The following is a 27458-nucleotide window of genomic DNA, read 5'->3' on the forward strand; positions in this document are numbered from 1 at the left end:
CTACGCTTTTTCCCCCCTTGCGGCCTGCACAGTGTAGAAGACTCTGACCCACGTGGATGTTCTGCCCCCGCCATACGACTGTGGCTACGATTGTTTTGTTCTTACCAAATGTTAGCGTCGGATGCCAGAGGAAGACGAGGCACCCGGAGTCTTGCAGCTAATTCTATTTGCGCATGCAGTGCACAACATGTTTGCTGCAGAAAACTTTTCAGCTTAGTGTGCTGAGGAACCAGGTCACGGAGGTCGAATGGAGGATCGTTTCTCTGTTACTATGTTTTGAATCCAGAGGGAAATGTGTAAATTGTATCATGTTAAAAAACAACAACACATAAGGTGTCTTGAGATGCAAAGATAACGGATGAAGCAAAGGTAACCGCGACAACAAAGTATCCGTTATAGGAAAGATGTATAATCCATAGATCTTCAAGTTTTAACTATATATTCATGTATATATTTCACTTCTGTATAAACAGCTGTCCAAACAATGCTAAATTAAAGTACACATGGATGTTATTATCGCGCTTTCCTTCTATTTCATGCAACTATATGAAATACCTGGCATGAATGTATACAAACCCAATACTAACTAGAATGGGCACTCGGTAGAGCGCATACCTTCGCATATCACAAGATTGGGCATTGAATTATGAACATTTTGGTTGCATGCCAACTGGATAAAAATTGACCGCGCTATGGTAAAAAGAAGATTTTGACCTTTCCATGACCTTGACCTTTGACCCGATTGATCCTAAAATCTAATCAAATGGCCCCCGGATAATAAGCAATCATCCCACCAAATTTCATGCGATTCAAGAAGATTTTGACCTTTTCATGACCTTGACCTTGACCTTTGACACGATCAATCCCAAAATCTAATCAAATGGTCCCCGGATAATAACCAATCATCCCACCAAACTTTATGCGATTCGGTTTAAAACTTTTTTTGTTATGAGAATAACACGCATACAAATAAATAAATAAACTAGAACGGGCACTCGGTAGAGCGCATACCTTCGCATATCACAAGATTGGGCATTGAATTATGAACATTTTGGCATTAGTTGCATGCCAATTGGACAAAAATGTATCGTGCTATGGTAAAAAAAAGAGTTTGACCTTTCCATGACCTTGACATTGACCTTTGACCCGATTGATCCCAAAATCTAATCAAATGGTCCCCGGATAATAACCAATCATCCCACCAAATTCCATGTGATTCAAGAAGATTTGACCTGTTCATGACCTTTGACCTTGACCTTTGACCCGATCAATTCCAAAATCTAATCAACTGGTCCCCGGATAATAAACAATCATCCCACCAAATTTCATGCGATTCGGTTCAATACTTTTTGAGTTCTGCGAAAGATTTGGACCTGTTCATGACCTTTGACCTTTGACCCGATCGATCCAAAAATCTAATCAACTGGTCCCCGGATAATAAACAATGATCCCACCAAATTTCATGCGATTCGGTTCAATACTTTTTGAGTTCTGCGAAAGATTTTGACCTGTTCATGACCTTTGACCTTTGACCCGATCGATCCCAAAATCTAATCAACTGGTCCCCGGATAATAAACAATCATCCCACCAAATTTCATGCGATTCGGTTCAATACTTTTTGAGATTTGCGAATAACACGCATACAAATAAATAAATAAATAAATAAATACACGGCGATCAAAACATAACCTTCCGGCATTTTCAATGCGAAGGTAACGATCAAAACATAACCTTCCGGCATTTTCAATGCGAAGGTAATAAATACACGGCGATCAAAACATAACCTTCCGGCATTTTCAATGCGAAGGTAATAAATACACGGCGATCAAAACATAACCTTCCGCATTTCCAATGCGAAGGTAACAATGGTCTAGCTCTTTTTAAAGGTGACAGCTAAACATGTTTTTTGTAAAAGCTTCCATACGTGGAAGGCTTTTGTTTGATGGTGCAAAATCCAACGGAGAGGGTTGTACCTGTGAACAGAACATCTCCTCCATCCAGTGTGGCGTTCTCGTCGGTCATTTCCACAATGTTCAGATTCAGATCCTGCAGAGTTCTTTTCATCGACTCCGTCTGGAACGACCACAAGGACAAAAAACAAGAAATACACAGATATGAAAGAAAAGACTGAGCTGTGATGACGTACATTAAAAATGTCACCGCCAAATGGTCCAAACAATCAGCATTCCCTATCTCGGGGAATATAATGATACGGTCTAGTTCTAATCAGACAACTTTAAACAAGAACATGAACATCAGTTGGAGGGTATCCACGGGATAGCAGTACCCACAATGAAACAAAACGCTCTCTCCCAACAGGTTGCTTTGACTTACATGAGATAAACCATGAAATTATGTAATGTTGGCGAAAGTACTTTAAAACCTTTACATGGCAGTGGATGTGAATAATATGTACAGTATGTTAAAGGACCAACACAGAACCCTAAAAAAAGCATCTTCCTGTCCTTGTGTTCTGGGTTACCCATCTTATGGTGTGAAAGTAAAATCGTGGCTGCATCCCGGATAACATAAACATACACTACCGTTCAAAAGTTTGGGGTCATCCAGACAATTTTGTGTCTTTCATGAAAACTCACTTTTATTTATCAAATGAATTGAAAATTGAATCGAAAATATAGTCAAGACATTGACAAGGTTAGAAATAATGATTAATATTTGAAGTATTAATTTTGTTCTTCAAGCTCAAAGGAAGGCCAGTTGTATAGCTTATATAACCAGCATAACTGTTTTCAGCTGTGCTAACATAATTGCACAAGGGTTTTCTAATCAGACATTAGTCTTCTAAGGCGATTAGCAAACACAATGTACCATTAGAACACTGGAGTGATCGTTGATGGAAATGGGCCTCTATACACCTATGGAGATATTTCATTAGAAACCAGACGTTTCCATCTAGAATAGTCATTTACCACATTAACAATGTTTAGTGTGTATTTTTGATTAATGTTATCTTTATTGAAAAAACAGTGCTTTTCTTTGAAAAATAAAGACATTTCTAAGTGACCCCAAACTTTTGAACGGTAGTGTATATAATGGGATGAATTTCACCTCCGTGTCCTCTTTGCTGAACTTAAAACTTGAAAAAAAAAGTATTTTCTTTTGACCGAACTGTGGCCGCTCTGCTCTCCTGTCTGACCGCCCAGTGTGATTTTTACCGGACTGTTTTTGGGGTTCCCGCGGGACGATAGTTTCCAAGGCCAGCCATGCTAGCGAGAGCATCAGTGTTTCCACGAGCCCGCTATCTCACGATGACCTCAGTTCGCTCACTGTGCTTTTTGGCAAACGCAACGCTTCTGCTTCTCCTCCTTTGTGGAAGGCCGGACCATGAGGTCATCCAGGTAGACTGGCATGAACTTCCTAGATAAAGCCTTGTCTGCGCACACATGAAGAATGAAAACAAACAGTCCTTGTACACACATTCATATATGTAATGGCATAATACGATGCGGGGCTACTTGTGGTTTGTAGAGTCTTAAAAAGTAGGATGGAAGCCAGAGCCTTCAGTTATCAAGCTCATCTTTTATGGAACCAGCTTTCACCTTCAGTCCAGGAGGCAGACTCAGTCAACTCATAAGAGTAGACGGAAGACTTTCCTCTTTAATAGTCTTATAGTTAGGGGTGAGTCAGGTTCACCTGGTCCCGCCCCTAGAGATGCTGCTATAGGCTACTGGGGGATGTTTTAGGATACACTGAGCACCTATCTCCTCTTCTCTCTCTACTTATGGATGAATTTCCATCTCTCCATCACACAGTATTAACTCTGCTTCCTCCCCGGAGTCTTTGTGACTTCACGTCTCGTAGGGTCCATTGGACCTGGCTGTGTCTGATGCCTCCTGCCTGGTGAGCCAGCCTCCTGTCATGGCCCTAGATAAAAGGTGTTTCTACTATTTTGTCCACCCCATGTATATTATTGAGGCTAGGCTAAATAACGTTATAATGCAATATAGTTCAACAGCACCACACACTGCATCCTCACAAATAAAGCAGGACTGTTATATTAGACGTTATATTTGTGTTCGTTTTTGCTAGCTATAGAGTAATAATCCGGCTAGTGAGTGTATATTTTATTTATTTTAATTTATTTAACCAGGAAATGCCTCATTGAGATTAAAAATCTCCTTTACAAGAGTGTCCTGGTCAAGACAGCAGCAGTAGCACGTCACACAAAGTTCCATACAATACAACATAAAACAGTGACAGACAATATTTTTTTTTAAACGGGGGAAAAAACCACAGCATGAATAAAACCAAAACTAAGACTCAAGTCAACACGACCCAGCTCACACAGGAGCACATACCTCCGTCATATAAAACATCTACAGCTAGATGAATTTCCCTCCAATATTTTCAATCTATTTTTAAAAACACCTAAGGAGACCGGTTCCCGGAGACCCAGGTCTGTCTGCAGCAAATATATGATATATATTATAGTATATTCAATAAAAGAAGCTGTTTATTTTCATGACTGCTTCTGTCATAAGGACCTTAAGGCTCAATGGCCCACAACCACAATAGCACTCGCTTTCCAAAAGACAGAAATGTAATCCAACTTTCCTCCTCTAGGTTTCATCCTCACTGCATGAATTCTGCTCATCTTTCTACTTGTCAACCATGAAGTGCACAGCGTCCTTCCAATGGATTCACAAATACGTTAGTGGTTTCCTAAAAGCTTTGACGGTAACGGCAGCATATTACGCATTGGTAACAGTTAATCCCTCCTCATTTTCATTGTTTGTTCAAGCAAACCGCCAAGGAACTTTCTGCTATTCATTTAGTGTGGTTTATTGGTATGTCGGGTGGCAAATAAAAGGTTGAGTCAGATTCCGAGGACGTAAACGATCCAGATGATTGAGAGAACTTTTGCTTTTGATGTTTTGTTTATCATCCCATTAATGAGGTAATCTCAGTTGGCCACAGGCGGGTGATTCCGGCGAAACGACTGATTCATCATTCGTGAGAAAAAGGCGGGTGATTCCGGCGAAACGACTGATTCATCATTCGTGAGAAAAAGGCGGGTGATTCCGGCGAAACGACTGATTCATCATTCGTGAGAAAAAGCCAAGTCAGTTCAAACACTTCAAGCACGGACGACGATCTTGTCTGGATGTCTGTGACATCAGTGAGACACGATTTGCAGAACAAAGCTGGAGGACAGGAAACGTGTGTTTAATACCCTGTCCAGATCATATACAACACATATAAGAGAAAATTCCTTTCCTAAAAAGCCTGATCATCATACAGGCTGGTCTGTGTCTCCATCACCGTAATCAGCCAAAGCGTTTTTCCTTTCTTCTTCCGTCTGTAGCATACTGGAGCCTCTACTATCACAGTGGTCGTCTGCCCAGGAATCTGCAGGACGGTATGAACCAGCTCTTTGCCTCAGCTCGCTGGCATTTCCTCTGACGTCACTGGAGGTGATGTGACTCAGTTGGGGTTTCGGCCCCCTCCTCACTATGTGAAATGTCATGGTGCCTATACATAGACAACAGAGTGATAGCTGCGTATGTGTGTGTGGTACAGAACATCAATGAGGCAGTCTTCCCAAATAGACCCCCCCCCCCCCCCCCCCCGCAAAAATGTAGCTTGCCATTTTGGTTGAGAGATTTAGTACACACAGAACACTTCATTTTGTCAAAGATAACTCGAAACTGAATTTGACAAAAAGTCATTTATCAAGTTTAGAACAATCAGAATAACCACCCAAAGACAGCTGGGTGTGCTGCTAAGTGGAGCTGGTTCTCAGCCACTGTTTCCAGTCTATACCTGCAAAACGTTTGGAAGGCAGTGGCTGAGAACCAGTTCCGCTGAGCAACACCCCCGGCTATCTTTTGGCCTGTGCCAAAATCAAATAATTGGACAGGTAAGCAGGGGCTGTGCTGGATTTTAAAGGCACTTTTTGGCCACAGGATGTATGTTCTGAGTTGTACTATCAAGAGAAATTAGCAAATATAATCGATCAAAAAGGGGAATTGGTCTATTTTGCATGAATTCAAAATCCCACCCAACCCAATGGGGATTTGGACTGCGTAGAAACACAAATGATGTCCTGTCTCGTTTGAACTGAAAGTATTCAAAGACTACAGCTGCCATGAAGGGATATACCTGCTCAGCTACAAGTATCTCATTGGCTCAGCAGTCTGACGTAAGCCAAGAAAACCCTCCTGACTCCATCACACTCCTAACCTGCATTCTTCATGTAGTTTACAGCATATTTTTGATGCTGCCATCAGCATGCTGTAGCAGAAGCACCGATTCGTTGAAGCAGATAACCTTTATACTTGTTGGCAGGATTGCATATTTTTCCTGCAATCACACAACCAATTCAAGGTGAAGTTAGCATTGTGTTCTGACATGACCCATTACAAATCATTGAAAGATTTTTATTTGCAACGGAAAAGCATTTTTAATCAGTTTTCCATTGTTTGTCATCAACAAACGTTCGTCAATTAGCCAATAGCTGAATAGATGGATCACACCATTTTCGAAAAAACTGTCTAAAAATAAACTGTAAATGACATATAAGTCTAATTTATTATTCTTTAGCTATCTGCATCAGTCTAATACAATGTGTGGTTGTTGATGAGTTTTGCTATAGGTTGTGGCAGACCATCAAGTGCTGTAACCATGATAAAACAATTAGCATGCTATGCAAGTCCTTGACAGCTTCCTGGAGACACACTGCTAACTAGAACGGGCACTCGGTAGAGCGCATACCTTCGCATATCACAAGATTGGGCATTGAATTATGAACATTTTGGCATTAGTTGCATGCCAATTGGACAAAAATGTATCGTGCTATGGTAAAAAAAGATGTTGACCTTTCCATGACCTTGACCTTGACCTTTGACCCGATTGATCCCAAAATCTAATCAAATGGTCCCCGGATAATAACCAATCATCCCACCAAATTCCATGTGATTCAAGAAGATTTGACCTGTTCATGACCTTTGACCTTGACCTTTGACCCGATCGATCCCAAAATCTCATCAACTGGTCCCCGGATAATAAACAATCATCCCACCAAATTCATGCGATTCGGTTCAATACTTTTTGAGTTCTGCGAAAGATTTTGACCTGTTCATGACCTTTGACCTTGACCTTTGACCCGATCGATCCCAAAATCTAATCAACTGGTCCCCGGATAATAAACAATCATACCACCAAATTTCATGCGATTCGGTTCAATACTTTTTGAGTTTTGCGAATAACACGCATACAAATAAATAAATAAATACACGGCGATCAAAACATAACCTTCCGGCATTTTCAATGCGAAGGTAATGACAGAAGATAACGACTTAAGTTGATGTTTCCGCATGTGATTCATATTGCATTCACAGACGGGTGAATCTATCACCTGGGCACAGCTATCAGGTTTTAGGTCGATCAATCAATAATGTCAGGTATATGTCTTTGAGTATTGACCTAGACATACCTCACTTTCGAGTGATAGTCATTGTGTTCATTATCGTTGTGACAAAAGGTGGAATACAGTAAAGCTCAATACACTGTGTACGGTGTAGTGTGCAGGATTTGAGGGCATCTCGCGGTGAGGTTGCAGATTGCAACCAACTAAAACTACTCCCTTGTGCCCAGCATGTAGGAGAACCACGGTGGCCGATCCAAAATCAGAAAAAAATGTGCATTGGCCCCTTTCTATAGCCAGTGTTCGGTTCGTCCACTCTGGGATACAAGAGAAACATGGCGGCCGGCTCAATGAAGAGGATCTTTTTTTAAATTTTCCGGTGCATTAAAAAGAATATATCAATAATATAATTTTCCATTTCTGCCGATAAGTCCCCCTAACACGCTGTTCCTTTAAACTGATTGAAACCTGTCTCGTGGTTTGTGCAAAGCTAAGCTAACTGACTGTAGAACCATGTTTGCCATACAGACCTCAGAGTGGCATCAATATGTTAACCAACTAACTAACTCCAGGCAAGAAAGCAATAAGCACATTTCCCAAAATAACAAACGACTCTTTCAAGGGGTCTTTAGAAGCTCTGTCTTCTCTCTCTCTCTCTCTCTCTGGCCCTTTTCTCATCCTCTCCTCCTTCACTGACTTTCATTCTTTCTTTGTTTCTCACATTCCCTCTATTCTCTTTAGACCCTCGTGGCAGGGGTCAAGAATGCTCCGAGAGTGGCTTCTAATGCAGAGTGGCCTATTATCTCTCACTGTGAGCGACATCCAATACCCCCACCTGCCCAGGTGCCAACTTACTTTGCCAGCACCTCCTTCTACTTCCCCCCCCCCCACCAACCGTCGACGCTCCCCTCCTCTACGCTCTCCTCCTTTCCCCCCTCGGTGCTTAGCCAGGCGACATGATGTTAGCTCGCAGCCTGCTTTGAATGAAAAAAGGCCTTTTTCAAAATTCATTAAAGGGCTGTCGGCTCTGAGATCCAGTCGGCCTGCCTGACACATTCCTGCTGTTGCAGCACAGGACAGAGGAGACTGAGCAGAGCGAGAACGGCCTTTTTATATGGACCCCTTCTCCATTCTCTCACCCCTGGTACCCGTTGATATCGCATTCTGCAACAACAAAAAAGGGCCACCGGTCTGATAGAGCACGGTGCATTCGGAGAGGCAAGAGAGTACACGACAAAAGCATTCCTGAAGGTCATCCTAGCCTCCCTACACCAGGCAACAGAGTCCCACGCTCCGACATAATGGGGACACGGCATTCCTCCGAGCCTCACGCGCAAGGAGGTCAACCTCTTTGAATGGCACTCATCAGCTGCGTGTTTGTAAATGTATGAATTATATGAAATTAATGGGCATATAATGCCAGGCAGTTTGGTTGGTAAAGGCAACACAGGCACTGATTATGTCACAATTGCTGAAACTGATACGCATCCGTGTACATTTATACCTGTTATATTGGGGTTAGGTGGGCAGGACAAAGCATGTCCTCTGAAGGGGTGCCATGGTATACAAAGATTGGGAACCAACAGCCTATCTACATTTAGCAGGCATGGTACAACCTTAATATCTGAGGTTTTGTATCCTGGAAAATCAAACTTCAGTAAATCATTCGCCTTTTAGCTCAGTTTTGGTCTCCGCAATCTCGGGATTGATAACTATGTAAAAAAACAATTGGTTTGATGAGAGCGAGAGTAATTGAAAACAGTAACGTTGTTGCTTGTAAAACCCAAACAATAAACGAAAGACAATACAAGTATCCATGAAGCTGAGGTTATCTGCAGTCAAGTGAAAGTTATGGTCACCACTACGAGTGGATCTTCACACTACACAACGTTATACGACTGCAGCTTTGAGGCCTCTTATAGAATCCTAAAAAATACATCAACGCAAACACGACACAAACGTGAAGTCTATTCATTTAACCCTTGTGTTGCCTTCGGGTCAATTTGACCCGATTCAATGTTTCACCCTCCTGTCGCCTTCAGGTCAATATGACCCGATTCAATGTTTAACCCTCCTGTTACCTTTATATTTACTAACATATTTTACCCTTGAGGTCAATATGACCCCAGCTATTAAAATCTCCAGAAAATTATTAGAATTAATATTGTTTTCCAAGTTTAAGTGTGAGGTACTTTATGTTTGTTTGTTGACTCCCGAAAGAACACCGACATTAAACATTGAATCGGGTCAAATTGACCCGAAGGCGACAGGAGGGTTCAATATTGAATCGGGTCAAAATGACCCGAAGGCAACACAAGGGTTAAAGAGCTGTATTTAAAGACAAAAAGTGACTTGCTTGTATCGTCATATGGGTACAAGTCCGAACATCGAGTCTTGTGCGTCATAGCTAAAGGGTTTGTCTGGACATCCAGGACACAGACGATGATCGTAACAGATGAAGTAGCAGACGCCTAATGCAGAGGAGAGTTCAAAGACCAGTGGACTATGGAATAATGGCTCTATTTCAGGGTAATTGAACAAATGGAATTGGTCATAAATGCACAAATCTCAATTATGCTGCAACAAGGTATAGAAGGTTATCTGAACCTTTCTTGCATTACATCTCTGACCTCATGGAGCAAGCAAATACATGATTCCCTGTATTTGCTAAAAGGAGTATGTTTGATTAAATTATAGATTTGTAGAAGGTTTTTCCAGGCGCAGCAGGGCCTGAAGGACTGAATACATGGCAGCTATGAGGGAGACAATCTACAGAAGGTGCAGATTCAAATCGTACACTCAATCGCACAGCCACACAGAAAATAAATGCACACAGAAAACATCTTAAAGTGCCACGTCTTTTCATCGGAAATCAGTGCCTACGGATTTATTTCCAGTCAATCTAGCAGAAACAGTAATCACGAAGTTTGCACAAGGCACTCAAACACGAGTCACACAGGTACTGTATAAGCGGCAGACATGGACAAAAAAAAGAGGGCATAGTCTGATGCTGTCATGGTGGTCAAAATGTTGCATTCCTAAAGGGAAGTCACTGCAAAGCGTTGCACTCTCACAGCCTGGAACAAAAAGTAAGAAATGACAAGATCTCATTTAGAGGCAGCCAAGAGAAAACAAACCCTCGGTGTGGCCTGTCCTTGTGTTATCCAAACAAGTCCTCGGTGTATGTTGGAACATACCTGCGGTTAACCGAGCCATGACATCCCCCCCCCCCCCCCCGCCTCCTTGTTTTAGGATTACATTAATGTTGAGAAGTAGGTCAATGTGAAGGCGTGCACAGTTAACAGTAGCAGATCTGGAGGACCCCCCCCCCCCCCCCCCTCGCACCACATCGACCACAAAGATCTGGCAGGTCGCCTCAGTAAAAGAGTTGTTTCAGCCAGAAACGACTGCTTTCACTCGGGGCTCCCAGGATATCAGGGCTCCGAGGAGGAAAAATGCCACACCATAGTCCCGCTTGGACACATTTACAGCCGTCTGAATGGTGAGAGATTGCAGTCGGGCCAAGATCACACGGATCGCTTGAAAAGATTGTGAGGAACAGAAAGTAGAAGTGCAGGGCACTATGCATCTGATTGTCTTCTGCTTCTCAAAAGCATTAGGATGTGTGAGAGGTATTTGCATGTCATTACAAATAAATAAAAAAAGTTGAGTGGCTGTGTAGGGATTCATAATACTTTTTCGGAATTAGTTTTATGTTAACGCTCCAACGGCTGTTCATAAGCTACTCCCTTTTATTTTTGATGGAAACTGAAAATGAAAGAGAATACCAAAATAATATTTCAACACGAATTTTCAGTGAGCATGGGTTTCAATTTGGCTCCTGGGGTGATGATACATATAAAACTATCTACATCCATGAGATTGAAACAATGATCTATATTGGTCCCACTTTAAAGCCGAGATGATGATCAAACCTCTTATACATCCTTGTGCATGTGCGGCATTGTTCCTGATACACTTTGTAACTGCAGAGGTTCTTACACAAATATGACCAATTATGGACTGTGTTGAGTAAGGCTTGTAAAATCACTCTTAGATAACCCTCTTAACCAAGATCATCTTATCAGTAAAGAGGTCAGCAAATACATCCGGAATGATAAGCAACTGTCAAATGTGCAGCAACAGTTAAAGAGGAAGGCAATGTAAAGAGAAATTATTGAGAAACTTCATCAATCAATAAATGAGTAACTTCAGTATTACCTTGTACTGTAACACCTAGAGACACACAAGCAGAGCTTGAGTACTGTAGAAATAAACAGAAATATGAGTCTCTGCCAGGGCTAATAAAAAGCTCGCTCCAATCAGCAGGGATGTACAGAATGTGTCTGCTGCCCGACTCTCACTGCGATGGCTCCACAAATACAGAAGAGCTGCAGGCTAGGAACCGTTGGAAAGCAAAAAGGATGGAGGCCGTTGCTTTTTCGAATGGATGCTAGCTTCCACCGTGGGGGGAAAAACAAAGGGGGCTTCGGTAAATATGTCTCTACTCGGCACCGACTCCTCTGTGTTTATTGGGTTTGACCCCCTGACTGGACGTCTATACCCAAACAAGAGGGGCAAAGCCAATAAACTCGCCTACCTCGTAGAGAATTACAGATCACCCTTCCTTCCCGTGGCTGCATTGGTCTTACAAATAATATCTTACCAAACATCAAAACACTATATTAAAAAAATGTAGCTTCTATAGTGGGGAATACTTACGACACATTACCAAGAATTCATGCCGAAATTGGCAAATTCCGCAAGCATTGCTGCTATGCCGGCTCGTTGGAGGTCGGCCATTGTTGTTTGTACTCGAGAAGAACAGCGTGCATCGCTCTCCGGGTCGCGCGGCTCTAAACCACCGACAAGCAACACCAATAAACAGCTTTTACAACCAAGATGTCCTGCTCGCTAGACATCAATTGGAGAAAAATAGTGAAATACTGAAAGAATTTGTGAAATAGTAAATATCGTTAGAGCCTAATGTTTGCATTGTGAGTGCAAGATGGTCAAAGGTTGTTCCACTCTTGTTATGTCATGAAGCTCTTCAGCTTTTCTCTGATAAACTGAGGTTATCACTTGAGCCGTTTAACTGATGTTGTAATCCCAAGCAATAAAACACTAACGGCCTTATCAGTGGAAAAGTTTATGGAAAAGCCATATCGAGAAAAACATACAGATGAAAGATGCTCTATGGCCTTTCGTCTTCCTTTCTTTATTTTTTTTTCCGACAGGGAAACCCGAGTGGGGAACCGTACGCATCACCACCTTGGGCCTAACTGGGATGACAGACACAGGACCACCCACGTCTCTAGTAAAGGGTGACGAGTCTGGGAGGTCAAGGTGAGCACATTGTGTGTGTGTGTGTGTGTGTGTGTGTGTGTGTGTGTGTGTGTGTGTGAGCAGAGGGCCACAATACTGAAGTGTTCGCAGTGCCTAAAGGACAAAACAGTGTTAGTACATGATGTACATGTAGGCCATGCCAAACCATATTTTGAAAAAAATTAATGGATTTCCCCAAGATATCCATTGTTTATTTATTTCGAAACAACATGAACAATAAAATCATAAATCGGATTTTCATTGAAACCTACTTGAGTTGTGCAAGTATGCCTCTGTATTTGTTCAAATAACAATCATTATGAAACAGTAAGGTATTTTCCAATCAATTACTTGTTTGTTCATTGATATACATACTGTAGAGAAATGAATGGAAGCCAAAGGATGTCTTGAAATTGGCAAAACGCCGACATACATATATAAATGTTCAGAGAACAATGAAAAGTAAACATAATTTGCGAGTTTACTCAAATTACAAAAAATATACATATATTTTGCCACCGGTAACAATCTAATACTATTTGAGAAAATAGATTCATGTTGCTGGAAGCGCTACAAAATACATTAAAAAGTTAAAAGCAAAAACATCTCTTTCCAGAAACAACATCCTGATTTCTGTAGATATTCTACAGCGGTCTGTGTTTCATCGGAACTACGTTCTAGAAGTCTCTGTTAAAACTGTCTGTGTTGAGTGGATTATCCTGAGAAACAGGAAAACTGTCTCTAGAAAAACAAGCTGTTGTTGCTTTTTTTTTCATTCTGTGAGCCAACAATACAATATTCCATCATCTCTGTTGCAGAAGATACCTCAGATGGAGAAATTGGACCTGGCCAAATAAGATAATTACTATTTGCAGTAAATGGGTTAATACCACAAGTCAAGACAGGTCAATTCCAGTTATCCCAAAAGAAAAAAAATAAGCTTTAAAGAATTGTACAATATGGACATCGAATCAAAGGGACAGCTTCTTGATTCGTATAAGTGACATCCCCCACAAGAAAAAGAAACGTGTACAGTAATTTGAGAGAAACCAGCCTTTAATGGAGCTAAAACTGAAATTTCCAGAAGCTTTTGTTGAACAATTTGGTCAGACTGTACGGGATTGACATTGGGAAACAGGATAAACCGATGTAAGATGGTAATATGCTTCAGTCGACATCTGCCAGGGGCGGTTTTGTAGAAGTGCATATGGTTTTAGATTGACAAAGGGAACAAGCAGTTGAAATGGAAAGTTGAATGTCTGACAACTGTCACCAGAAGTCATTTCCTATAACTTGTCAGGCTTTCCGAGCGCTGCGGTTAACCGACTCCCATTACCCTTGGAGAATCAAAAACTTGGCACGCGTTGTCACGTGTACCAAAGATGATTCAATTGAAGCGATTCCAGTAGGAATCCCCATTGTGTTTGTTTTTGTTCCACGAGTTTGAGGCCCCCATGGAAAGCCCAAAGTAAAAATACCCAGAGCTCCGACATATTTAAGCTGTTTCAACATTTGTGAGGCCCCAAGGTGTGCCAGAGAACGGAGTGTCCAACAAAACACACTCGGCAGAGATTTGTCTGGATACATATGGTCCCGGAGCCTCACCTTTCCGTGGCTTTTTCCTGTTTGGGGCTTTTAGTGCATTGTAAAGCAGGGAGCACAGAGCTACAAGAAAGGTCACGAAAAGGAAGCGGAGGTTTCGGGTGAGTCACGTTTTAAGGCTTCCCTCACTCTCGCTTCACTCCCACGCAGAGGAGTATGCTTAGTGTATATAGTGCCGACTTGCTCAAAGAAAAGAGGAACCCCCGGCTAAGAGGTCAGGAAAGCCACAGCAAAGAGAAGGGAGGATAAGGGGAGTCAGAGTCGGAGCAGTTTGACTGGATATGAGGAGTGTGACTGACAATGGCTCTTCCCTCAATTCCTCCCACCATGTGCTCGGATGATGTTCTGAATATCTGCGGGTAAAAAAGTGCGAAAATCTATCTATATGTATTTTCATATCTGCATTCCTTTCATTGTTGAGTTATTCCAGCGGTTGCTCACTCTGTCCAGAACACTTAAAAACAGCATGGAAACCCAGTGCGTCCTGCAGAAAGAAAACACCATCATACCACACGGTTACACCCACGATTTCCAAAGAATGCGATGGACTTCGTCCCAAAGGGGAGGACAAGCAGAGTTTGCCAGTCAAAGTACAGACTAACTGCCCATTATGAGGGATTTCCCAAAACAGCCATGTGAAATTAGATGTATGGGAGGGGCGAGTATGGAAAGAATGTGGAAAAAGGTTGTGTGTTATTAATCTTGAAAGGAAAAAATGAACAAGGTGGGCCAAAAGGTTTCCCATAAATGTTAATGAAGGGCTTTCCCAGAAAGATTTTCTTTCCCTCCTTTCCAGCAAGAAACAGGAGGTCAGGTACTAATGTGAAACAGCTGGGATGGATCCAAGGATCTGCCTTTACAGTATATTAGAAGAGAACCACGTGGAAGTATCCATACTGCAAGGATTCAGCAGTGAATGGTAAATGGACTGTACTTGTATCGCGCTTTTTCTAGTCTTCCGAGCCACTCAAAGCATTTTAACACGATATACCATTATTCACCCACTGTTGGCAGGGGCTGTAAAGGTGGCACCAGCCTAACAGGGTTTTCTATGCCCGAGGAAACATCGACGTGGACTAGCCAAGCCGGGGATCGAACCGTCGATCCGCTGATTGAAGGACGAACTTGTTCTACCACTGAGCCACAGAGGAACCTAACTTTGGCTGATGATGTGCTCGAAAAAATGGACCGGACATATCTTAAGACAATGCTCGCTAATTGGTATGAACCTAGAGAGAATTACCACCTCGGCTTTACAAAGCTTCATGGTGAGTTTTCGGCATTGACCAGTAAAACATAAGCAAGTAGTATCCTTGACCTCACACCTACGGATCTGAAAAGCTGTTGTGAAGCTCAAGGTCGGCAGCGGCTGCCGTCGCCATCTTGGCAGCAACGACAGATCCTAATGTAAATGGGTGGTTAGAGGAAAAATTCAACCCCCCGTCCAGTTGTCATGAACTGGGAATGTTTTCTGTGACATGGGGGTCTGTGGCGATGGACTCACTTTTGGAGCCTGCCTCAAGTGGGTATTTGAGGAACTGCAGTTTTTGGCACTTCCGTGTTGGCTTAAATTCTCAGCACCACATGTAGCCACCACCCTGTGGCTTGTAAGGCTGTCCGGCACGAACAAAACGAAAAGATCATCATTCCTCATATACGCCAAAATCAATCTTCTTGCTAACTAGCATGAAACCAGTCTCCGTCCGCCCTCCTCCTGCTCTCCTGTCAGTGATACCAAGCTGCCAGGAGCCAGCCCCGTTTCGCGATGTCTTTGAAGCTGCACGTGTAACCCATGTGTGTGTTCCTAGGAGGGCCACAGCAGACTCCCTCGCTTACATCGCACTGCTGCCGAGGCCTCTGGACACACACGAGGCCACGCGGCTAGCCTCTGACCATGGGTCTCCGTGCAAAAACATCACAACTGCTACAGCCAAAACGAGACGGACCGTAATGGAAACGACACACTGTGCAGACACTCGAGGGAATAGCAAGCATCTCCGCCTGAGACCCGTCAAAAAAAAACTACAGACCCCCCCACAAAACACACACCATTGCATCCTCTCACACCCTCTCTGCTCATCATTCATAATGATTAGAATATATTGCAGATAATAAACCCGAAAAGTTTTTTTTTCTTTCATTTTTTTATTGATGAAAGGTTGTGCTGTAATGGACACTTTACTTTGGAGGAGTAGACATTCCTTAAACTCAGTGTTTTGTGTTGCATACTGATCCTTCTATGAATACATAGATGCATCAGAAACGGGGAAGAGTTCATTGCCTGATATGATAGTCAATTAAAAAACACATTTGTGACTTTTGGGCTTTCTTTTTTTCCGTTTGTGCATTATAGTTTGTTTATAGACACTTTTTGCAATTTTTGGACATTTTATAGAGCAAACGATTAATCTAATATTCAAGAAAATAATAATCAATAATGAAATAGATAGTGTATACTACTGTATGGTGTACAACAGAGCAACAAAGACCCATTAGCTACACTGTGGCTGCACTAAAGGTGTTATCCTATGGAATTAGACAGACTGATACATTTCACCTCAAACATTTTTTTTTTTTTAAACAACCGGCATGTGCCTTTGTTACAAACTGGTTCACCTGTGCATGTTCAGACTGCTTTAGATCTCATAAAGTCATCCAAATTAATCCCCAAACTGATTTGAAGGTTAAATTAGGACATTCCCACACGTCTTAATTTGTGTCTCACAAATTAAGACTTTAGTCCTCGGGCCTTTTTTGGAATCTGGATAATGTAATCGCCTCAGGTCAAAAAACAACAATGTTTAAATGAAGCAGTGTTGAAGTGAAGTCCTGGCATCTGCTATAGGTGGATCACAGATTAGAGAAGGCAGCTATAAGGTATGAAGTAAGCGTGTCACCCCCACCCCCCTTCTTCATTTCACCGTGATAGAAGTGGATCACATTTCGACCTCCCCTCTCCATCAGCCCCGTTCCATCTGATAACCTTACGGTGCTGTTCAGGAGCCCTCTTAAAACTTCGCCATTCTTGGCATTCTCGAGATTCTGGCTGGTGTGACCTCATTGGGTGAGCGAAGCTGGTAGGAAAATAGCCCCCAGGCAGAGCCTTTGCTTCGACACGGAAACTTAAGCTAAGAAAGAATGCGTGATGTGCAAACTCGACTGTTGGCTGCACTTGCGAGTGAAAAAAACCAACATGTTTTCGATCCAGCATGCAGGTGACATAGGTGAGCCAGTGTGTTCAAGAAATGTGTACGTGCACACACACACTCACACGCATCGAAAAGCTTGCACTGACACTGCACCAGAATTATAAGGCAACTCTGCCAACTCAAGCTTCAAACATCGGAATATTACGATTATTTAGAGAAAATCTGAAAGTCTTTATTCACTGTGCCCACCATGGGACGCAGGACCAACTTTAAATGAACTGAAATACAAGTTAAACTGTCCTGACTGCACATGTAAGCAACATGAGTGGTGATTAACGTTAGTATTTTCGGGGGGGGGGGGGGGGGGGCATGACCATCAGTGTATAGCACGGTCTTTGACTTCGAGTAAAGGAAGATGTTGTTGAATAAACTGTGAAATCAAAAAAGCTCCTTTTTGTTTGTTTTAAGGCACCGGAGATGATCGAGTTGATGCGGTCACCTTGTGACGAGTTTGCTTGTTCGCTGATTTTCTCCGCTAGATGCTCCACTGCATCCACCGGCTGGTCGCAAATTAGTCTATCGGTTGGTGCCGAGCAGGTACGATATCGTACAGGAGGGCTTTTTAGAGCCCATTCAGCTGCCTGCTTCTGGATCAAACCGCCACTATGAAGGATCTTTGAGTTTGAGTTTGCTCAGAGTTGGGTGAAACTCACCTGTTGGCAAAACAATTACTGACTTTTGCAATTGACTATCATGTTCAGGTCATTTTTCTCCCACGTGATGAATACAAATCCACATTTTGCAATGTTTTACCTTGGTTTCACTACAAAGAAAAACATGTTTCGTTGTAGTAGTTTTTTGGGCTAATTTGACAGGAAGCAAATATTTGGCTCGTCAGAGATTGTAAACTGGAAACAGCCGTCTATGGTTTTATACGGAGGATTTATGTTAGTCGAGAGGGTCAGACTATACAGTACACTTTCTTGCTGACGAAGAAAACCAATGAGCTAAAAGCTGCAGAGATGGATGCCAATCCTGTGGCTTTAGACAACCATTACAACAACACAGGACATTCCTTGTAGCAAGTGTATGTGGCATTAGATTAATTAAATTATCTGTAGGTCCGAAAGCAGAAGGAGGCAGGTTGAGGTTTGAGGTGTGCGAGTAGATGAGGGAGCATGCAGGAGGGGATGGCAGCAGCTGAGCAGTAATATGCGTGTTGCAGTTCTGTAGGTGGAAAGCAATGATATGGCCCTCTGCTTTATGGAATGTTTTTGGAATACAGAGCAAGGCGATTCATTAGGTTTGCTCATCAAGCCGAGTGCTTGTCCTCGTGTGCGTGTGCACGTGTGTGCGTGTGTGTGTGTGTGTGTAAGCGAGTTGCATGCCTCTCACTGGAGCACATAATTACTAGCTGGTGATAAAAAAGAGGAGAAGGGGGCATTGTGGGATGGCTGTGGTGTGAGTCGCCATTTGTATCGGAGGTTTATTGAATGACCGTCGGTGGACCTGATTAACTACATAGCTGAGAGCTCAGGTATGCACCAACACTGACACACAATACACACACACATATTAATCAATAGGAGAATCTGCAAATGCTTGGAAAAATGGCACGTGTGTGCATAAAATGTCACGTTGCCTGAAATGTGCAATACACACACACACACACAGACAAAACCACAAATGTGGAACTATCAGCACACGTCAGGCCAAACAAAATGGAAATATGTTCATACTCAAAACCAGGCTCTGAAAACATTCATCGAGTCAGGCTCTGCTGAATCATTTACCCGAACTGAGGTGGAAAAAATACATATATGAGCACGGAGTCTGGCTTTTTACGTAATGCCAGCGGCCAGTCAGTCAGAACCACAGGATGCATTCAGGGAAGCAGGGAAAACAAACACTGAAGGATGTCCTTTCTGCATACTTGATGCTTTTCACAGCCGCAAATACCAACATTTTTGCCGGGACGCTGCAAAACAGATTCACTCCAAACCGACCCGCCATTTGACCTTATAAGGGTTTGAATGGGCATTATGTTGTGTGTATATGTGTGTGTGTGTGTGTGTGTCTGTCTGTGTGTAGGTGTGCAGGAGGAGCTACGATAAGGTTGTGTTGGAATATTTTTTGCACAGCTGGTTAATCTTCGCGTTATCATCTGGAGACTCCGGTGTCTCCGGCAGCATCAGCAGCGGTTCAGGAAAGCTTGAAGCAGATGAAGAGAAAATTCCACGGTTACCACTTAGTGTTATATCTTTCCAGTGGTCCATGACAGACAGAGACAGACAGACAGACAGACAGTCAGTCAGAGACAGACAGACAGAGAGACAGACAGAGAGACAGACAGACAGAGAGACAGACAGTCAGTCAGAGACAGAGAGACAGACAGAGAGAGAGACAGTCAGAGACAGACAAACAGAGAGACAGACAGAGAGACAGACAGACAGACAGACAGAGAGACAGACAGTCAGTCAGAGACAGAGAGACAGACAGAGAGAGAGACAGTCAGAGACAGACAAACAGAGAGACAGGCAGACAGACAGACAGAGAGGCAGACAGACGGACAGTCAGTCAGAAACAGACAGAGAGACAGACAGAGAGACAGACATACAGGCAGTCAGAGACAGACAGGCAGTCGGACAGAGAAACACCCACACCCACACACACAGGCATACACCTGCATACAGACACGACTACACCACATATGCACACACACACACACACACACACACACACACACACACACACACACACACACACACACACACACACACACACACACACACACACACACACACACACACACACACACACACTCCTTGTGTTCGGTCTGAACTGGAACATTGTTGGCATTCTAGTAACTTGGATGCAAAGCCTCCCCTTCTCTTCACTTCTTGACATTTGTTTGTACTATTAAGGCAAAAAAACACCTCCTGCAGTCGGCTCCACTGCTGCTGCATGGAATGGATTATCGTCATCTTTAATCAACCAACACTCATTTTGCAGGTGGATCTTTTTTTGTTGTTGTTATGTCTCTCCAGCTGATAAGCAGTGAAACTTGTGTGAATTTGTTCCTAATATTAGGTGCATATTTGTGGCTTTTGATACAAGGGTCAAAGTATCTAAATTCTTTCTAAGACCATGATGTACTGTAGCTTTGGATATACATCCGGTGGCTTGGAGGTTAAGAGACATAACAAATATGGAGGGAATGCCTCATGGTTTGTTCCAGCCAGGAACCTGTGTTGCATGTCATACATCCTCTCCCTTTCCCCACCGTTTCCTGTTTTGACTGTGACCTATCCAACAAGGGCGAAAATAGGCAAATAAATCTTTAAAAATTCCTTTACATATCCTTAAGTTTTCCTTTACCGTCGAGACGACGGATAAAAGAAATAAATCATTGGAGAGAGCATAGTTTACGATGAGAATGACACATGGCTGTCCACCCGGAGGTCAGATAAGACACTGCACATCATAGTCTGGCCTTAATGAGAGGAAATGGTTTCAAAATATGCAATCAAATGAGATTCATTAACAATTAAATCATCACAAATCTAACAATCTAAAAAAAAGTTACATCCTAATTGACAGTAGCACGAATAGAAGCTCATATTGACAAATCATTTAAACATATTGGGGGAAACTGGCAAACACATGTGCCAGTTGCCTGCTGCTACACACTTTTATTCTTAGACTATGTCAAAACTGTTTAACATCTTTTTTTTATAAAGAGCGAGCTGTCAGGAAACCAATATCATATGTCATATCTGTGCTGCTGTAAAAAGGGAAGTACATCCAAGGGGAACCTGCCGCATGTAAGATATCATAATTCCAGTTTAGTCACAGCTGCACGTCTGAAACAGAATACCGATTATGTCGCCACAGGCCCCTCGAATAAACGTGACGCATGCATGACCAAGCTACACCTAAAAAGTGCGCTCATTACGGCAAGCATGAAAGGGGCAAAGCGTGCCCAGCCTTCTGCCTTACAGGGGCAAGGACGCCGAGTGTTAACCTCGAGGTCAAGAGGGCACATGTTGCAGTTCACAGAGACGGCAAATGCTCCCACAGCTACGCATGTGAATAATCAGACAAGAATCCACGTGCACACACTCCAGTCCAAGTTAGACCCTTAGCGGTCTAATCGACAGCTGTTGAGGAGCAAATGCAAAGCGAGCGGCCTTCATGCCAACGATAAGAGTAATGCTTCACTTCGGAGTCACGGTTCAGGGCCGTGCACGCTAGCAAATACCTTTTCTAAGTGCTGAACAACGACTCTTCATTCAGGGTCCTAGCCTTGTTTAGCCCCCCCCCCTGCTCGCTGCTCAGGACATGCAGTCATCGGGTCGAAATAGGATTCTCCATGCCTGGTGTAGAAAAACACCTGACACACTTCCTGCGCCATGACTCCAAAAGTGAGCCGCGGTCATTCGTTTCAAATTATAGGAGCGACAGAGAAAACTGTTCAATTGGTAGAAACATGGCGTAACCACAGCTGATGGTTTTCCGATGAAACTTCTTTCGACTTCAGCGCATTAGCTTATGGAAAATGCGGAACTCTTTTGGACACACGCACCGTCTCTTTGACAGCGAGTGCATTCGATATCTGTCACAAAGGATTCGTTTGACATATGTTTGCCCTATCCTCTCCATCTTTAATCCACCATTCCTTTGCAGCTAAGCCCCTCGGTTCAGATGGCCGGGATAAACGAGGCTCTACTCAATAAGTTCAGACTGTGGCTTGTTCCTGTGACTAATTGTGACCGTGCTGCTTCAGTTCCACTTATTCCATCATCGTCTCTACAGACACCGAGAAAAGAAGAACAAAATCCCTTCTGGATGCTTCGAAGGAATCCGCAAAAAAAACGTTCGCGTAATATAGTGAAACTGAATCGCGTGACGTAAACTGACGATTGGACCATTTGTGGGGGGAAAAGCTTGAATGTAATAGAACTTAAACGTCAAAACTGGCTGTAAACTAGAACGGGCACTCGGTAGAGCGCATACCTTCGCATATCACAAGATCGGGCATTGAATTATGAACATGGTGGCATTAGTTGCATGCCAATTGGATACACATTGACCGCGCTATGGTAAAAAGAAGATTTTGACATTTTCATGACCTTGACCTTGACCTTTGACCCGATAGATCCCAAAATCTAATCAAATGGTTCCCGGATAATAAGTTTAACCAATCATCCCACCAAATTTCATGCGATTCGGTTCAATACTTTTTGAGTTATGCGAGTAACACGCATACAAATGAATAAATAAACAAATAAATAAATACACGGCGATCAAAACATAACCTTCGGCATTTTCAATGCGAAGATAATATTGTGCTGTGACCAAGACCCTACGGGCAACACACAGGACCCTAGATGAACTCCCTGCTCCGAGTTAAGGGGTCGAGCATGACCAGCTCTATTCTTTTGCTATACGCATTGGAAACCAGGACCTCGTGCATCATAAAGGGAAAAAAAGATCTCACAGAGAAGAAGCCTTTGCGTACATCTGTGAAAAAAATCTTTCCTAATCCCTTATTAAACTTTGTTATGATTTCTGGCCCAAACTATTTAAGACTTTCCCCAAAGAAGCCGACGGCTCTCGTTATCACCCGGTGATGTCATGGACCCAATCGGAGAGGCTTACGCAGATGGTGGGAGACATGACCTCTTGTGTTAGCTGAAGGAAAATGTGTATTCCTCCGACAAACTATGGGAAGAATGACGAGGGAATTTGGCTCGGCGTTAATCTCTTCCTTCTTACGGAAAAAGATTTGGATCGACACCAAATTGTTTCTCGGTGAACGCTCAGCCTTGTGGCTCGCGTCTCCACAAACAAAAGTAAATTCCTCCTCAAGGCTGCGGGAAACAAACAGAAATGAACAAAGAAGATCTGGGACAATGCACGAGGGTCCATGTACAATGACGTTCTGTGCGAGAACAATCGATTCAAGGCGCTCGCAGTTTTGTATGTTCCATTCGGTCATCGTGCTTGAACGGGAATCACAATTGAGGTGGAAGAATGTAGCAGTAATATTATTATGATTGCGATTCCACTTCCATTACACGTCAGCTGAAAAAAAAACACAACAACATCATAATAAAAACTTCTCCCAAGGATAATAGAGTACAGTGGATGGGGAAGTAAGGTATTGTGCAACCAACAAATACAGTTGGAAAGCATCTACTTTACATTCCTGATGTATTATTCCAGGACATTGAAACACTCACGAAAAAACTATTACTAACTCACTGGTGGATTTCTTCATTATCATGAGCGTGGGAACTGTTGTACTATAGGCTTATAGGCTGCTGGCGGACGTTTTTAGGATACACTGAGCACCTCTCTCCTCTTCTCTCTCTACTTATGGATGAATTCTCATCTCTCCATCACACATTATTAACTCTGCTTCCTCCGGAGTCTTTGTGACTTCACGTCTCGTAGGGTCCATTGGACCTGGCTGTGTCTGATGCCTCCTGCCGTGGCTCTGCTGATGCGCCCCAGATTGTAAAGCCCTCTGAGGCAAATTAGTAATTTGTGTTATTGGGCTATATAAAATAAACTGAACTGAATAGGACGTTTTAACCAATTCCATATAAACCATCCTTCTGCCATAGATACATAATTCACTACTTTCTCAGTAATGTCTGCTTCAAACTATAGTGTTTTGAAAAACAATCATTTTTAAGGATATGAATCGACAGCTAGAACCAAAGAGCTTGGGGGAAGTCAGGAAGTATGAAAAGTGGTGGTCTCCTCATGAGCTTCGCCAACAGTCTGACAAATATAGAGTGCTGGCAGACTTATTCTTTAAAACAAATGATATGACAAAAGCAAGATGATTAACCGAAAGGGAAAGCACTATTTTACAGCATAGTTCGACTCATTCGGGCCAACAATGTGAGAAATGAAAAATCACTCTTCAAACATATGTCAACATGTCTTTTTGTGACAAGACTAAATATATGTTTAAGGCAGGAGTCGGCAACCTTTCCTATCCAAAGAGCCACTTGTCGTTATTTTCCACCAAATGAAATGTGTCCGGAGCCATATCACAGCTTATAAAGTTGTGTATATATATATATATATATATATATATATATATATATTATAGATTTGTATATAAAGTTGTGTGTGTATATATATATATATATATGTATATATATATACTATAGTTTTTGAATATATAATATGACTATATATATATATAGTCATATTATATATACAAAAACTATAGTATATATATATATATACTATATATTTTGTATATAAAGTTGTGTATATATATATATGTATATATATATACTATAGTTTTTGAATATATAATATGACTATATACAGGACTGTCTCAGAAAATTAGAATATTGTGATGAAGTTCTTTATTTTCTGCAATGCAATTAAAAAAACAAAAATGTCATGCATTCTGGATTCATTACAAATCAACTGAAATATTGCAAGCCTTTTATTCTTTTAATATTGCTGATTATGTCTTACAGCTTAAGAAAACTCAAATATCCTATCTCTAAATATTAGAATATCATGAAAAAGTATACTAGTAGGGTATTAAACAAATCACTTGAATTGTCTAATTAACTCGAAACACCTGCAAGGGTTTCCTGAGCCTTGACAAACACTCAGCTGTTATAAATCTTTTTTTTTACTTGGTCTGAGGAAATATTAAAATTTTATGAGATAGGATTTTAGAGTTTTCTTAAGCTGTAAGCCATAATCAGCAATATTAAAAGAATAAAAGGCTTGCAATATTTCAGTTGATTTGTAATGAATCCAGAATGCATGACATTTTTGTTTTTTTAATTGCATTACAGAAAATAAAGAACTTTATCACAATATTCTAATTTTCTGAGACAGTCCTGTATATATATAGTCATATTATATATTCAAAAACTATAGTTTGTTGCATTTATGAGATTATAGAACCAGAATAAAGACAATTGTTGACATTGTATTGCTATGTTATCGGTTATAACAGAAAAAAAGTACACGGGTCAATTAATCAGACAACTATGTAGGTCCTCAATGTCCATTCTTGATCTCTGTGTGAGGTCAATGAGTCACGATTCATACCGACACCAGAACCTTATATGGCCAGCGAGTCCATGTTTGTGGCTACCAGTCATGCTGACTCATGTTGAGCAGGTGACATTCCCGAGGAGATATTGATGCCCCAGCGCCATGAGAAGAACATGCCTGTGAGGCTGGCGTGTGACTCTCCATCCGTTTGCAGATTGATCCGTCATGGGGCAGGCATTCAGACAAGAATGACGCAACTTCTGAAGTCCGCGAAAAATCCTAAAGACCATGGCCATGTCACGGTCACTTTGTCGTACGTGACAAAGTGTGTCTTTCGGTCCTCTGTGTCATTATGTAACGTAATTCTAAATTGCACTCCGCACTAAAAAGAGTCAAAAGTAATTGAGCTTGAGTCCATAATGTGAAATTGTGCATTTAATTGCAGTTTATGATTGGTGTGCACTCTCCAGTTTCCCCATCACTCTGCAAATAAATGTACGTGCATGACCTCATGAAGGGTGATGAACCTTCACAGACCACATCAAATATAATCTTAAAATAAAAAAAATAAGAGCTACAGATTGATCTGCCTGGAGGGCTGTGTAACAGGGACGTCCATTAACAATCTGAAAAATGTTCCCGTTTTTTCTTCGTCCCCCTAATGGCGGAAAGCGTCAAGAAAAAACAAACAAGTCGCTCCAAACCAAAAGGTGTCATTTACGTTTTTTGTAAACCTTTGAATTTGATCATAGAAAAAGCAGACATGCTGTCAGAGGACTGGAATGTGAAATGGAGCACAGTGGGAATGTCTCACGGGCTGCGTGTGTGTGTGTGTGTGTGTGTGTGTGTGTGTGTGTGTGTGTGTGTGTGTGTGTAGAACTCCTCAGCTCTGGCACTGGACAGGTGTGCGTCTTGGGATTCAACAATCCCTGTTATTGCCCAGCCAGCCTTCTGTTACTGCCTCGCACTCAGCCAATCACATCCACACACACACACACACACACACTGGTAAACAGGTCGGAGAGAACAACCATCAATCACCGTGTGTGTGTTGCGCCGAGACCCGACCCCCGTGCCTATTCACACAACAAAAAAGAGATGACCGTCAACACAAAGAGCAGAGTGTATATTTCTGGAGGACAATCCTATTTTTCCAGGCATGTTTCTGTCATTATCATTCCTGGAGTAGCTCATGTTTGAAGTCAGCGGGGCCGTAGAACAGCACAGCGCTCACTCAGGCACCGAGTGGGACGGCCGCGAAGAGATGATGGCGAAAGCAGATGCTGTGATTGGAGGCTACGCTACCACCAGAGAGGTAGAAAGAGAAGAGATGGAGAGAAATACAGGAGGGGGCGGTGAGAGCGTTCTGACCTCATTTCTCTGACTAGACCCGACCCCCGTCTGATTAGTTTTCATGGCCACTTCCTGTTGCCGTCTGATCGGCGGGTTCAGTCTATCACGCCCCGTGGTCTGCCTCTCCGTCTGTCTATGTTCAATCGAGAGTATTCACAAAAGCAGGGCTGTTTGGCTGTCTGCCTTCAAAGCTCCAATGTGATGAAAGTTCCCGTTATTCAGAATTTTTGGACCATATTTGCATCCGATTAGTAAAAGCCTGTTCAAATCGAGATTAGAGCTGCGCGAGGACTTTCAAAAAAGGAAATGCTTTGTGGTTCTGGCCTCTGTTAATCGTCGACATTATTGCTATGAGATCCGGAAACCCGGCGACTTCCGAGGATTGCCCGAAAACGTGAAGAAACACCGATCCGTCAGATGATTAGAGAGGCCGCAACAAAGCCAACAGCTAAACCAGATAATCTAAATCTCTTATTTGAACCTTTAATCTCAAAGGCATCTTGTAGACCCTCCGGATATATTTACATCCATCGTATATGCATATTATATTATTTAATTGGACGAAACTGTGCTAACAACCAGCCTAATGCCTAAT

At 42.3% G+C, this 27458-nt stretch overlaps 1 protein-coding gene across 3 annotated transcripts in view; it reads right to left on the reverse strand.

Moving 5' to 3' along the window:
• Window positions 1–27458, reverse strand: part of ddah1 (dimethylarginine dimethylaminohydrolase 1) — an 88065-nt gene that overhangs the window by 23439 nt on the left and 37168 nt on the right. For all 3 annotated transcript variants that reach the window (XM_056414232.1, XM_056414230.1, XM_056414231.1), the window contains exon 3: window positions 1975–2074. In XM_056414232.1, coding sequence (XP_056270207.1) covers window positions 1975–2074 — 100 coding nt within the window. The remainder of the gene's footprint in view (window positions 1–1974; window positions 2075–27458) is intronic.

The sequence above is a fragment of the Pseudoliparis swirei genome, chromosome 5 (genome assembly GCF_029220125.1).
Source record: "Pseudoliparis swirei isolate HS2019 ecotype Mariana Trench chromosome 5, NWPU_hadal_v1, whole genome shotgun sequence".
Taxonomy (NCBI): Eukaryota; Metazoa; Chordata; class Actinopteri; order Perciformes; family Liparidae; genus Pseudoliparis; species Pseudoliparis swirei.